Source organism: Watersipora subatra, chromosome 1, assembly GCF_963576615.1.
Source record: "Watersipora subatra chromosome 1, tzWatSuba1.1, whole genome shotgun sequence".
Lineage (NCBI taxonomy): Eukaryota > Metazoa > Bryozoa > Gymnolaemata > Cheilostomatida > Watersiporidae > Watersipora > Watersipora subatra.
In genome coordinates this window covers 25,224,700-25,237,327 of record NC_088708.1, presented here as the reverse complement: position 1 = coordinate 25,237,327, position 12,628 = coordinate 25,224,700, and the positions used below count along the sequence as shown (strand labels likewise).

Here is a 12,628-nt window from a genome sequence, read left to right as displayed (position 1 = left end):
AAACAACTTTCATGACATTCTAGTTCGTCGTAATAGATCGGCAGATGTGTCGACAAAACAGAGAATAAGGTAGTTGCGTAATTGTTTATAAATACTTGAAGGCGATCAAACAGTGCAGCGGTTACAGCGTCAGTCTACCATTCTGCATGTCGCGAGTTGGAGTATCATCGAAAGTTAACTTTTTTCCTAACCTTGACACCTGGATACAGATACACGACGAACAGGTATTACTGCTCCTTTTATAGTAAAAATTTTTTGTTGTTTTGTTTTATTGTAGACGTATAAAATATTTGTTATTAGTTTTGCTTTGCGGAATAAACTTTGCTGTTTAAAAAAGATAAGCAAATCGTTGTGAATGAATGTCGGAGAGATGGGCTCTCTATCAAGTTATTATAAAAGTATTGAAATCATAGTCTAAAAAACCAGTGAAGTTGATGAGAAAAGGGAGATGCAAAGTTGTCGATGCAAACCAATCATTTTGCAGTTACGGTACAGCCCACAAAGTAAAAATTTATATCTAGATTTTCCTTTACGTATAGCCAAAGGGACGAGTTCGGAAAGACCTTGGAACGGATTAGGCAATTTATATCTATTTCACCGTTTTTACATATATTTATATATTACATATATAAATATATGTAAAAATATATTATTATATATTTTTACATATATATTTACATATTTACCGCAATTTACAGGTATTTGTCTGTTCGTATTATGTAAAATACCTATAAAGTAGAAGTCCCTGGAACAGATTATAAACGTTATAGGAGCGCCTACTGTAGTTTACTAGCCTCCAAGGCCTAACTAAGCAAAGGGATGTAACATTACACTAGTTACTTTGAGAAGGAATGTACTGCTAACCCTGCAATCACCTTGGCTTGGCTGCCTACTGACCTTTTCAGCTGCATTAGTAACCAAAAGTGAGAGAGCTTAGTTGAGCTTCTTCTTAGTATCCCAATATTCGACCTGACACATGAGGTATTTTATAAGTTGTGATGTAGAGAGTTTCTCAGTGATGCAGTTCCTATAATTAAAGTGGAAAAGCTGAAAGTGCAAATGAGACAAAAAAATAAAATAGGAAAAATCATATAAGTTAAGCTAGTTCTAACTTTATACTTAGTTTAAGTGAGAGTAAGTTATGCTATGTATCTCTATCACTACCTCTACCTCCTAGTTTGTACATCACCTCTAAAGCATATTTTATTTCCATGTATAATTATCTTCAACGGTTCTTAATAATTGAATCAATCGCGGCGTATCCTTATGGGAATGCTCCGTCTAACATTCGACAATTTTAATATCTGAAGCAGGATTTAAAATAAGTTAAACTACAATGTGGAAGTTTCTACAAAAATTACTGCTGCCGTGTTGTGACATTCAGTACAGTGTTAAACATATTTATTTTCAGGCGAGCAGCTGCAGTCTCGATACTGAGGGCAAGGAAGCTGCTAGAAAGTGGACAGAGTATCAGGACGGGCAGCGAATCTTGGTCAGTACACCAACCGTGCTCCTCGGTTTTAGAGTACAAGTCTATCGGAAGGAAGGTACAACCCAGTGGTTCACAGCAGTCATTCAGCAGTATAATAACGACACTAAGGTAAGCTTTCTAAATGATTTTCGATCAGTGCGTGTCAAAAACACCATCATCGTGGAAAATCAGGCCGCGCTAGTGGTTGTAGTCATTGACTATAATAGTAGTTGCATCAGTAATTCCTTGCGGGGAGCACATATCTTTTTTTTATGAGTTGCCTTCTCGTGTGCCATCAGGAGATCATTGCACTATTATATTATGCCATAAATGCTCCACAGAATCATGACTACTACATTAGAATTTCTGTTCCAATAGACCACAATTGTTAGTGTTTAGTATTTATTTGTTTTGATAAGAATTTACCTGTTTTAGTACTAGCAGCAGGATTCTAGTTATAGTCCAGTCTATACTCGATTGCCTTAACTCTGGGAATTTTCCAATATTGGATATAAAGGTCAAAAACATATTTGACTCAATCCTCTTTTCCCAAAGCATCGAAATTTCAGTAGTTACTGTAGTAATAGGGAGGATGAATATAATCAAACAGGGAAAAACGCAATTAAGTCAAATTGATTTAAACTGTAACTGGCGTGAGTCGCTAAAAATTACACCATTTATCTCTTGCATCGCTAGACCTACGAGGTTGTTTGACAGCTTTTCAAGCTCGGTTCATACTCGTCGCCGATCGCTACCTACGCCCTCGTTAAATATCTGCAGAAGAAAATGTTTCAACTCATGAAAATAATGTTTCTCAACATACGTTAGTTCAGTGAATGTCAATATGGGGTTGTTAACCTAGACTTTGTCAAGTTATGTTCCACATTGGTAGTCGTTAACGCTCCAAGACATTTGATGCTGACAAACATTTGACCAAGTCGAAACGTTTTTGTCTGTAATGTGTTTTTGCCCTTGCCGGACTAGCGATGCGGACCAGTCTGCAGGGTCAAGTAACAATAAAAACCTCTTTGTTATTATTATGGGTTTATTATTATTAGTACAGCTTTCACTTTCCCCTATAGTGCTTGTTTTACTGCAAAGTGTAATTATCTTCAGTGTTAATTAATAATCCTAGATTTTTGGACTGTGGAACAAATTGTGGTACATGAGAGTATTTGATTCAATATAATAGATGGTTTTAGCAAACGAACTGTGTCTCGGAATGACTTATATTCATATACAGTGCACCATATATATTCATATACAGTGCAAGCTCCATCCATAAATATGTGACGTACGCTAGCTTTTTAGGAACGGAAGTTAGGGATGTTGAGTCCGATTTACGATGATAGAGATGGGTGTCTTAAAACTCGTTATTATCTAAATTCAGCCTTCAAAATAATCTCAGTCTTTTTTTATAGGTAGATAAGCTATTTAACATTGCGTATTTAGAAATGAGCTCAAAAAAGAGCTATAACAACGCTAGCTTGTGATAAAATCGCTCTTTTTTGAGCTTATTTTTCTCGGCGTTCAGTCTATTAAACATCTTGTAACAAGCTACGAGTAATTTTAAATAGTTTATCTGCCTTTCATAAAAGACTGAGAAGATTTTTAAGGCTGAATTTAACAATCTGAATCTGTGCAAGTTCTCAATTTGCCATCAGTACAATCTAGTTCATGTGCTAAAGAAATAACATGAACTTTCCAGCATTTGATTTTAAATGTGATATACTTTACAGAATTACATTTACTTTGCAGAATATAGACTTTGCCATTTAGAAAAAATAAGCAAATCGTTGTAAATGAACATCGAAAATATGCAGTCTTCATCAACTTTTTGTAAATTGACCGCAATCATGGTTTATAAAACCAGTGAGATTGATCATAAAAAGGTAAAAAGTTGTTGATGCAAACAAATAATTTTACAGTTATGGTACAGCCCACAATTTAAAAGAGTTAAGTCAAGTTTTTCTTTTTTTCATGGCCAAAGGGAAAGATCTTTGGAAAGATTGGAAAGATCTTTCTTGGAAAGATCGTTTGGAAAGATCTTGGAACGGGTTTGGCAATTAACATGTATTTTACTGTTCTTAAATTCCCTATAATGCAAACATTCCTGAAACGGATTATTTATGTTGTAGAAGTACCTACTGTACCAACAAACAAGTACAGCATTTGTAAATTGTGGTTACGGACAGCAAATTATTTCGGTACCTTCCAGCATAAGGATACTTCATAAATCAGCACCACAGCAAAAGATTTTTCGATTAATTTTTTCTTCGCTGTAAAAATAGCTTTTCTGAAATGTCTACCACACTAGGCGCCAGACTGCAAAAGAGTGTGATGCATCGGCTTATGAGAGTGGCTTAATTATGGTTTGTTGGTGTTCTGTATATACTATCCAAAATACTTAGCAACGAATGTAGTGAGTCCTATGATAAGACCAATAGATAATAATGTGGGGTTATTGGAAAATCTGCCGACAAACTGACAAATTGCTTCAGCCATTACAGAGGGTTTACTGCTAAACGTCAGATGCGTATTCAGTGAGCCTCGTGATGTCCTATTATGGTTTCCTATTTGGTGAAAGATTTCACTATTTCTCACAGTCACCCAGTTTGATTCAGCCATAGGTAAAAAAGTCAATATTTGCAGACTAATATAGTGTGGTGGACGCTTTTAAATGGCCTTTGGCAAGTACATCAGTTTTGATAGATCAATTTGCACACTATTGGACATATCTTTTTGTCTCGTGGAAATACCCCAGCATTTTAAAGATTGACTTGCAACAAAATTCACATTACAGTTATTTGGTATCAAAAGATTCACCATGTCTTACTCTGCCGTTTTGTATGTGCAAAATATGTGGAAATGTGATTACAAGCTCTTAAAAGCTCAAAAACGAACAGTTAATCGCCGCCATCACAAAACCGCCGTAGATCGGAATCAGTTTATTTCTCTGATGTAATCAATCTATTTGGTTATTGTTTTGACACGTGATGTTCTAACGTGAATTGAAAGGCCAATAAAAGGCTCAATATAAAACTTCTCGTAGCACTAGTTTATTACAAACACTTCTGGTTTTACCGAAGAGCCTTTACCAAATATAGATGCTCGCTAGTTTACAATTTTGTTTCGGCTTGGTTTAATCGTCTAGTCGTAATCTGATCATGGGACCCATACTTCCTGCCAAACAGCACGAATAATTTCCGCAACATTTTTCGACTATCACAGGTGACCAACAGGCTCGTCATGTTCATCAGAAGATGCTATGCACTCCTTCGAGCTAAGGTTAAAAAATTAAACGAATTTTCACGGTAGATTTTGAGATATCAGTGCTCAAAATGACAGCATTACAATGATGATGAAATAGATGCGTAAGAACAATAGACATGGTTTTATTGAATGCTTGAAGTATATTTGTGAAAATATTTCGACCAATGAGGAGGTTGCATGAAAGTGTAAACAAAAGCCTTCTCGTTCAAGTACGGTCCATTTAAGCCGTTTTGGAAAAAGATTCTAATTTACGGCATTCTTGTGATGGCGGCGATTAACTGTTCGTTTTTGAGCTTTTAAGAGCTTGTAATCACATTTCCACATATTTTGCACCTACCACACAGCAGAGTAAAACATGGTTAATCTTTTGATACTAAATAACTGCAATGTGAATTTTGTTGCAAGTCAACTTTTAAGCTAGCGCTTAGGTTTAGATGTAAATACATAACAAGTGGTTGACAGCCATAGTTCATGGTCATTAAATGGTAGTTGCAGCAGTAAATTGAGTATAGCCAGGCTTCCAGTCTGACTGTACTAGCATGGTTACCAGTTTCGTCTGTGAAATGAACACAATGGAACACTTCATAGAACATACATACCTGATTTGCAAGTGGTATTACTGATTCATAAGAAGACGAAAACCTTGGGGGTGGTTTGTGGATGCTTGTATACCATCTGCATTCGTAACAATTGAAACACCTAATTTTTTGTCACTAAAAGACAGTGAATATAACCACTCACCACTAATGTGATACGAAGAGCGTCACCGCGCATCAAGCCGGAGGTCAAACGTTTACGTTTAGAATATAGCTGTCATTACCATGGCTCGTTTAAAGTTCAATAGCTGCTCCTGCCAAGTAAAACGATAGTTGGCGATCCCTGGAGCATTGCTTGCAACAATGGTGGCAGTCGCATTCCAAGAGACCGATAAATGTCAGTAAATTGATGATATGACGATTGTCATCACAACTGTGCTACACTTTATGGTTCAGAGCTTACTTAATAACGTAAGGTGCAATTGATCATATTTGTCCACATCATGCTCATGAATTGCTGCGATGTTTTTTATGTAGCGTTTGCGCACTGAAACGGCTCCTTGAGTATGTATTTGAGCAATTCCACAACAATTTCCACAACGATTTCCACAACAATTTCCACAACAATTTCCACAACAGTACAATCACTACAACTGTGATAGTTGTAGTGATTGTACTGTTGATATCACTACAACTGTGATTGTACTGACCTTACAAACAATTCATGGTTATTCTGCTCACTTGAGGTCTATGAAATGTAACTAATCATTGCTGGTCTATTAAAGTGTATGAGTCAGGGTTTGTAGTTTATTTTACTCCAAACAACAGCTGACGGATTGAAGGGCTGGCCAAGTACAGTCATACTTTGACAAACGAGTGCTCTAACATACAAAATGTTCTAGATACGAGCAGCATTTTGAGCAAGTTTTCTCTTTGAGATACGAGTAATCGTTGAGGTACGAGCATAAAAGCCAATTCTTGATGGCCACTAGATGGCCAAATATGCGGAGACAGCTTTCGAGAACATCATCCCGATGTTCTCTTTTTCTTCGAATCAGTGTAAAAATAGTTTTCAAAAGGCCGGCTAAACGTTATAGTAAATGCAAGGCAAAAAGCACCGCATTGGAAATAGAAAATAAAAATTAGGACATGAAAATTAAAGAAAGTTTAGTAGAAGGTTAAAACTTGGCTTTTAAAAATGTATCTATTAAGCTAAATTAATTAAGCTAAATTAAGTTAAATTCAAACATCTGTTATGTAGCGTCACAAAATTTTAGTGTGCCGAACTTGTTGCTGTCAAATCTCTCAGGCCGCCGTTTGCTACTGTGTCTGTCTCGAAGGTAAAAACTTACAGTAGTGTTCATGATAATTTGATATTTCATCAACTAAATAGGTATATGTTACTTTTTTACCGTATATACTAAATTACAACAGTTAAAAACACTTATAATATCCTGTTTTATTTTTTTTTAGTTTGGTTACGGATTTAATTATATTTAGTAATTTCATCCATGAAATAATGCATTGAGAAATGCGTAAATGGACATGCGAGCTCAATCCCAGAACTCATTAAGCTCGTATGTCGAGATATGACTGTAAACTAGTACAGTGGACCCTGGGTTAAGACTTCCCTGTTTCACGGGTTTTTCGCTTTATGATGTGGAACACGACATTTTTTCGGTCCCTCGTTATGGCTTTTCCTCACCATACGACATCAACAAAAATGTTTCTTGAAATTCAAATTTGGTGGTCGGCGTGCTGCAAACGTCAGAGTCATGAAGATGCGGATATGCTAGTCACCAAAATCCCTCCCACAACGCCTGAAAGAGATAGGATGCTCTCTGTGTCTCGGTTGAGCATTCTTTGTGTTTTGTAAAGGTTTGATTTTGCATGTGTAAAAGGATATCCAGTTTATTGCTCATTTTAATGTTTACTATAATATTTACTATAAACTTCAAGTTACTAAGATTAATATACTATTTTGTAACTAATTTTTAATATGTATAGTACATAAACAAAATATAGATGTTTTTTACCGGGGTGTTTGTATTAGGTACTTACAATGGGTTCCTATACCCTTTTGTATGACATTTTTGTCTTATGATCCCAACACCAACACCAATAACAAATTAATGTTATGTGGTGGGATCCACTGTATTCAAAATCAAAAGCTTTGATTGAAAAAAGTGGCTGATATAATTGTGGTATAAAACTTTGCAACCATATGGCTTTGGTCAAGCTAATGGTGGTTAGGCCAAAACATGTGTTTGATTGGATAACTTTTTATTAGCGAATGCGATATTATGGTGCGTATTTTTCATTGATGAGTGATACGAATGCGATTCAAAACCATTTTATAAGACAAAATGGCTGGAATTATATTGATTTTTCAATATACAAACTGGTTGTTTCAGCTGTTATATGAGCACTTCAGAAGGTCAACCCTTTATACCCTTTCTTAGCTGCGCAAAATCTTCAAGAAATTTTCATGGATAAAAGCAATTGTTGATAAAATAAGAACCAATTTCTGCAACCACACTATGTTGTTGCAATTCTAACTCAACAGTCAAAAATTGCACGTCATTGCACTCTAGCAATGAGTTTAGTACAGCCATGCCATGCGCCTTTTTCTAAGTTTCTATAGCATATGAAATAGTTTTGAATGTTTAAACTACTGGTAGCATTTGAAACTCTGCAGCAGCGCCTGGCCAAGCCTTGCTGCGCTAATGTAAGCTGAAAGGAATGCGATTGCTAACTAGTAAAAGCTGCCTGTTATTTCTATCTAATTAGTGTGGAATGGCGGATTGTTTTGGCACTGTCATGCATCTATAATATGACCTGACTGGTAGGCCAAGAGTTCAACAGCGATATTACACTGCGCTTGAGATATGAGCTGCTGCGTAGGAATACATGACCTTATCTCTGCACTGACAACTTGCACTGTTTCCCGGGCAGAGGCTATTCGACGAGGCGCAAAGGTCATGGCTCTGCGGTTTACCGCTGATAAACTATGTTTGTCTGCGATTGTTAGAGAGCTTTTTGTCAAACAACCTCAGGGTCTCTTCTTACTATTGTTGCTTATTAGTTGGACCTAACCATTCTTTGTGCTCACTACTTTTCTGTCTTCCCCCATTGTTTCACCGCAATGCGTGCAGTCCATAATGATGCAAGGATACGGATGCTAGCATGGACCCATTGCTTAATCTCTGCGCTTAATCATTCTACCAGTAGAAATTTCTTTTAAAAAATCGCTAGCTTTGTATTGTATGTTCTAAATGAGGGGTTTGCCCATTTTTTGTGCATTGTTGCAGAGAGCCTGTCATAATACCTACCAAACCTGACCACAATACGGTCAATCGTTTAGAGGATATTTAATTACATCATGTTAAAATTCAAGGATTAGTGGAACCCTGGCTGCGTGTAAATCGTCTGTGGACACATCGTCTGCGGGTATATCGTATGCGAGTATATCGTCTGTGGACACATCGTCTGCGGGTATATCGTATGCGAGTAGGCTATATAGTTTCTTCCACAACAAGATTGCTACTCATAGAAAAGATGATGTTGCTAGATAACAAACTAATCCATGACTAATCAATGCACCTCAATTCCAAATGTATATGCGGAATGCCTTTAATACTTGTTATAGCTTATTTTTGGCTTTGAAGTAGCATTATAGTGTCAATAAAACGTAGGAAATATCCATAATGACATTACCTGCATGGTTGCGCTTTGCAACTTGTCTGTAGACTACAACCCTGAATACGTATATATGCATCCACTCCACTTCTACTTCTGGGAATACTAGCGGCTAAACGAAGTCAGATGTCAATATTGTATTAAAAAGTTCTGACTGATTGCGAAGGCTTTCGTGAGCACAGTAGGTCTTTTTTGTGTTTAGGAGTTGACGTTGCTAGATGATACAGTGCTTGAGGAACGGTCAGAAAGTGCTCAGCTAACCCAAATTTTTCCTTTGGATGGTGGTGAGTCTCTTGTTTACTCCTGGATTGAACGTAGCCGTACCATGATGAGACATTAATGATCATACCATGCGACCAGAGGTTTTGGCTTAAATTTATGTATTTGTTGGTGATCTGAGATGGAAGGGTCTAGATGTCTAAGTACAATTAATGGATTGGTATACCACCTATCTTCTGACCAGTGGTTATACGCAACTAGCAATAACAGGGGTGCCCAAATGGCTAATCTGGTAGCATTTAGATACACTACCGGTTGTGCAAGATTTGCTTGTATAGCTGCAGTAGTATCTGGAATATGATTTATTATACTGGGTCGTGATGTTAAAGCAAGTGTCAAGCTTCTGCGTGCTCTATTTGAATGGTTGATCGATGATGTCGCAGTTTAGGCATGCTGTTGTTTCCTTTGACCCCTACTCTAATCTCCATTATCTAATCATCTCTGTTTTCCCAGCCTTCACTTCTGCCTTTACCCATTCATCATTGTCATTGGTATTTATTCCTTCTTTTTTCTGTCTTTGGTTCAGCTTCTTACTCCCCTCTCCCGCCCGTCTACCACCGACAAGCTTAATATTGTCCAATCACTGTCATACCTTGAATTTCTCATTTTCTATTTAGTATGATTCCATCATGTGTTTGATGACTCTATTGTTGAGGCTGCGCAATGGACATGTCAGGTTACGCAATTGTAACACATCTCTCCTTATCTGCAACAGGAAAGTGCTAAAGCCTAAGTGACGCCTTTTAATATAATATTTGCTTTGTTGACGGAATTGTAAACTGCCAACTAGCTTGTTTGCTGTTGAATGCCAGCGACGCTGAACAGTGCCTCGTGAATAAATTGCCAATAAGCTGGTCTGCTTGCTTCGTTCTTTATGCAGATTTTAGCATCCAAACACACAGATGCATTGAGCGTAACACTTGTTAGCAGTGGCTACGGGTAGCTTGCGTTCTCACCGTTATTCGCATGCAGTGCAGGGGCATTCAAGAAACCTCTGACATGTAGGCGTGCGTGGTCATAGCCCGTATTTGTGCACCGATAAGTTCTCCGTGGCAAGCATTGTTGTGGCTTTGTACTAGGTGAAAGAGATTAGAGGCCTGAATAATGTTGAGAGCGGAGTTATTTTCTATGGAGCATGAAGATGTGTGATTGGTCTGATTACTGGATAGCAAGCACTATTAGTGAGCAGTCTACGTGTTGTTCTAAGGCCATCTCGCAAGCATTTCCTACATTTGAACGGCCTTGATTAACGCTGCTATCAACAGACTGAACAATTTATTGACGTGGTCGCTACTTATCAGGGCAGCTTGGGTTGATGAGAGCCGGTCTATAGTTGTAGAGAGCATATTAAAGGGTGCTGAAACACGGGTGGCTCCGAGAAGGCGTGCTTGCAAAGAGTCGTGTAAGGAGCAGTCTGGCAACAACAAAACTACGGTGAGTTTCGGACTAGTGGGGTTTGTTGTGAAGTAGCAAGTGCGCTAGCTAAACGCCTATGGGGAAGGAAATCTTCCATTCAGGGTCTTAGCTTATGCCTCAAACATCTGTTTACATGTAGGATTATTTGCTCCTGATGACCTTTCCCAATGAGTCATAGGAGGGTGGCTGTAGCTTGGGTTCAATGGGACTAGCTACCCTTTCCAATACACAATAGAAGGTAGCTAGTTATAGTCCTATTTCAATTACTTGCAGTTATGTGAGTTACTTTACTGAAGGTTTAGGGTTTGGTGAGTGCAGCAGGTTTAACAACTTATAGTATCTTACAATAGCTAGTAGTAGCCTTAAACTGGCCATCAAGTGAAAAGTTGCCTCTACATGTATCTCATTGGCTCTACATCAACTGAGCTGAAGTATTCTGCCATAAGTTGCTTGGTTTTTATTTACTTTATGTTGTACATGTTAGCACATGTTAGCTGTAATAAGTATTGTTAGAGGAGTGGCTGGCTACTACACAGTCCGCTTGTTCTTGCATTCCACCTGTTTATTACCAGCCTATCAGAGATGGCCACCAAGCAGCGACAGCCATGTCGCACACAATGTGCACATGTAAGGCTGCTTTTGTCACTCTCCTCTTGCCTAAGGGTAGTAATGCGCGTGTAATTACATCAGAGTCGTGAGTGTCGCTTCCTCCCAGTGGTCGATAATCGGCATTCTTGAGTTGTTCATCTGAGCCAGTAAAATATTGACGAGCTCTTTGTTAGTTGAACTCAGTCGAGGGTGTATTATGACAAGCTACGCGGCTGATTCTCATCCGTTATTGAAGCGTAGCCTGTCGACATTAAATATCATCTGCTATGTTGCTAGTAATCGGTAAACCAGCATCAGGCCTTTGACAGAATGAGGTCAGCTTGACCTATATATAGGCTAATTGTTGTGGTGTAATAAAATGTGCCTTTTCAGATTGGTTAGAAAGTAGATTGAATCAATTATGCACGGAGCTAGTCGACAATGATCGCGCTTTGTCAGCCGCAGATTACTATGAGCATGCCCTTAGTGCTGCGCAATTAGTCTCTTTTCTATACGCTGCATTGTGTTAGGCCAGTTAGCTGTTTGTCATATCTATCGAATTGACAGAGCTATTCACGTTGTCCGCTCTGTACCATACGTTTATCTTTTTCAATACAGTAAGTATTCTACTATTGCTCTTTCAATTATGCTGTCATTGACTAGGTCGTACTGAATAGGCAGTCCTTGTAGATCTGTCTTTGCCTATCTTGTCTTTACTAACTCTTTCAATATAGAAATATGCTTCAAGCACCAAAAGTCAGTGGCACATTAGGATTCAAGCTACATTTATATGCGCGCTTTTACGATGAAAACTTATTTTGTTTAAATTTGATGGTAGGATTCAGTGTTCCCATTTATAAAATGCTTTTGGTTAGTTATGGCATAAAGGTATTGATGATCACTGCGTGAGATATTATGTAACTGTCTATTGGATGGCTCAAATAGTTAAGTGGTGCTAATACGTAGAAATGTACACTTTGTTTGGGTTGTCTGCTTGTTCCGAGTGTTATATAACATAGCATCAGCAACAGCGAAATGTTTTCATTTTACCGGAGAGGGTTGCCGTGTCTGGGTGGAGGAGAGAGTCCACATTCCACAAGCACTGAGCCTACCAGTTGAACCAGTAGTCCTTTGAATTACTCACCGCTTGATTGATAGCGGTCTATTTCTAGATAACCCAGTTAGACGCCAGCCTATCGCTGCTTAGTTTTTGAAAATAAGGTCACAATTGTCTCGAATCAGTAGGGTGTTTGCCAAGGATCTTATTATGAGCTTGTTGTATGATTAGCGTAGAGTGCAGGGCAGTGAGCTTATTGATAACAGCATTGCTAATTGAAGCAGTTCATCCGCGGTTTGCCCGCCATCT

The 12,628-nt window shown here is 38.1% G+C and overlaps 1 protein-coding gene across 1 annotated transcript in view; it reads left to right on the top strand.

The window, feature by feature from the left end:
• Window positions 1-12,628, top strand: part of LOC137385518 (probable JmjC domain-containing histone demethylation protein 2C) — a 53,232-nt gene that overhangs the window by 19,759 nt on the left and 20,845 nt on the right. Inside the window, exons 4-6 of the mRNA XM_068071996.1 lie at window positions 1,412-1,600; window positions 9,182-9,263; window positions 10,493-10,692. Of these exons, the coding sequence (XP_067928097.1) occupies window positions 1,412-1,600; window positions 9,182-9,263; window positions 10,493-10,692 (471 nt within the window). The remainder of the gene's footprint in view (window positions 1-1,411; window positions 1,601-9,181; window positions 9,264-10,492; window positions 10,693-12,628) is intronic.